Consider the following 2902-nt stretch of genomic DNA (forward strand, 5'->3'; position numbering starts at 1 on the left):
AGAACAACATATACAGACTTCCAAAGTACTCCTCTCTAAGCGTTGTTTCTCTGTAGCACTTTAGAGCTCATACCAGCCTAAAATATTTCAGTGTAGAGATGAAACTCATTCTAAATAGGATCAATATAATCTTATTTCTAACACAGGCCAAAACTAACAGAGAAGTACTCTGTTATACAGAATAGCAACAAAGATACAAAGGTAGGTACCAGCTCTTAACCACCTCTACTGACCACTATTAACAAGTTTCCCTTGGAGTGTCCAGACATAGAAGATGCCTCACTCAATACTGCCCCAAGAGCAGGGAATGATTCCATGCACCAGATATTGGCTGCACAATAAGGAGCTGTTGACAGCATCAGGCAATGTACTCCTTTAACACTAAATTCAGACTCATCCAGTACAACCCAGTGTATCTTGGAGGTTTTATGTACAATCTGTCAGCTGTTTTAACACATACAAATTGGCAGAATTTTGACAGATAATAACACTTAACACACAAGTGACTGTGAATAAGCAAAAATCAACTTAACTCTTGTCCCAAGAGATGAAGCTAGACTTCAAATTTATACAGAGTATCTTCCACCTGAATAAACAGGCCAGAATAAAAATCTGTATACCATCACGAACAAGGATCAACTCCTCAGTTAAAATTATCATGCCTATATCCAACAATGTATCTACTCAAATCTAACCTTCTGAAGAGAAAATTATTTGAACTTTGATATTTGGGATATTACTGAACATAATTTGAAGATAGACCCTCCAGGACTGAAAACCTAACAATTTATTTCAGGTAAGGGATTTATTTTCTGAAAAGCAGCACATGGCATTTGTAAAAAGAACTCTTTTTGTGGGGTTGTCTAGGAAGGGAAGAGAGGTGTGGAGAGAAGCATAAAGATTAGAGCACGCTTTTTCTTTGCTCTATGTTAATCAATGCCATGCTATAGTCCTCAGAAATAGAGGGATATCCCCAATCCCATCCCCAACCAGGCAGGGAGTCAACCTTCACATCAGATTTCTGAAACAGAGCTCCTGTCATATATGTCATAATGAAAAGTCTGCTTGATACCTAGTTACAGCTTTTTTGCTAAAGCTCAACTGTCCAAAACAAACTTATCTTTGTAGAAGCATAATTAAACATAAAGGGAGTAAAGTTTAAACTCAGTAAGACTGAGCTTCTAAATAGTACCATTATGAAAAAGATACAATGCACTTAATTTCTGTATCTAGCTATTTAGAAGTCAAAAAAAAGGTTTCATACATTATCTATATCCCATCCCCTGAAGGCCCCTAAAAACTGACTAAGAAATCTTTAGTATCTGCTTGCTCTAGTTGATACTTAGAACAAAGTTGACAACTTAAAGCTTTATAATAGTCTGTTTTAATATAAACAAGTGTTAGAATCAATCAATGTCCATTTCAGGAAGCTTCTTGTCGGCATCTGAAGGCACAGCTGTGTCTGTCCCCTGCTCCGCAGTCTGCGGCCCTGGACTGTCTCCTTGTCCATCCACTGGTCCATTCTGCTCTGCATTTTTTTGCTCCTCTTTTGGAGGTTCCACTTTGGGTTTGGGCTTTGAAATTATAGGACTACAGACATTTATCAGCTCCTAAAATGGCAGAAGAGAAAATTGTTGTTTCTTAGAAACAATTTTATATGACATGCTAAACCCAACTCTTGGCCTTAGACATTTCCAATCCAGAAATTAATCAAGTTCCTTAGGAAATATTACCTTGATGGTTATTAATAACAACTAGCAGGAACAAGAGTTTAACGTAAATAAGTACTATACACATTAAGATAGGTGACGGAAAGAGGCAACACACAGTAATAGAATTACCAGCACAATACTACTAAAGAAAGGGAAGCCATAGAAAGGTCCACAAGAACACAGTCATAAACGGATACACTGGTAACACAGTAAAAACAAATATGGAAATGTAAAAAGAACTACAACCACACAAAGTGCTGCTAAGTAAAAGTTCCATATTCCTATTAATTCATGCTGTAAATACTATGTTTATAGCAGGGCCAACAAGGTGCAATACTTTGAAAGCTTCTTCATCATTACCAAACACTCTGGGGCTCAGTTGCTAGTGCTGAGCCTTGGGGCCCTAGTCTCAGGAACATAGAAATCAATTGCAATACTGCAGTGCACAAAAACAATGTTCTTTCTACATGCTATTTTGGTGAGTAGTGGGTTGACTAGGAGCTTAGAAGCACCCAAACATTCACTAAACATGCAATGTTAAGTCTTTTTCCATCAGGAGCAAAAAGGACAGAAAATCAAGAATTTACTGAAACAATTAAGCCTAATTGAACCAAAAGCAGCTTAACTTCCACAACCCTGCAACTGGCAACTACTACTGTCCACTCTACAAGCAATCACAGTGTTAAGATTTTGCACAGAAAAGGGGGAAATGTGGAACATTCAAAAACATATAGGCCAAGTTTACTAGTCAAAGACTAGTAGAACTTTCAAAACTGCTGCTGCTATTGAGTTGACTATGACTCAGTGACACTATGAACTGAGCCGTCCTGACCATCTGGATCGTTATTATTGTGCACTGTAGAGTCAGAAGTATTCCATAGCTGATCCCACCAGTGGATTTTCAGAAGAAGTTCTCCTGTGGAGCTTCGAACCATGTGCCTTTGGGAATGTAGTGCAGCTTCTTGTCATAAGGCCACCAGAACTCTCCTTGATTTGTTTTAAAAGGGGTAGCGGTATGTGGGGAGAACTACTCCTTGCTGTCAAACAGGAACTAATTCATAGTCGCCCTCTAGTAGGTTTAAAGAGGTTATAAAGAAATAAAGAAGACTGTCCATGGAGTAGCTGGTAAATTCGAACTGTCTGCTTCTGGGTTGACAGTGCAACTTGTTGCTCACATGAACACTGTTGTT

At 38.4% G+C, this 2902-nt stretch overlaps 1 protein-coding gene across 1 annotated transcript in view; it reads right to left on the reverse strand.

Annotated features, from left to right (window-relative positions):
• Nucleotides 1-1368: 1368 nt before the first annotated feature.
• Nucleotides 1369-2902, reverse strand: part of HSPA4 (heat shock 70kDa protein 4) — a 76875-nt gene continuing 75341 nt past the window's right edge. Inside the window, exon 19 of the mRNA XM_006888072.1 lies at nt 1369-1610. Within this exon, the coding sequence (XP_006888134.1) occupies nt 1407-1610 (204 nt within the window). The 3' untranslated portion in view covers nt 1369-1406. The remainder of the gene's footprint in view (nt 1611-2902) is intronic.

The sequence above is a fragment of the Elephantulus edwardii genome, unplaced genomic scaffold (genome assembly GCF_000299155.1).
Source record: "Elephantulus edwardii isolate Elephantulus edwardi_28Jun2011 unplaced genomic scaffold, EleEdw1.0 scaffold00064, whole genome shotgun sequence".
In the NCBI taxonomy this organism is placed as follows: Eukaryota; Metazoa; Chordata; class Mammalia; order Macroscelidea; family Macroscelididae; genus Elephantulus; species Elephantulus edwardii.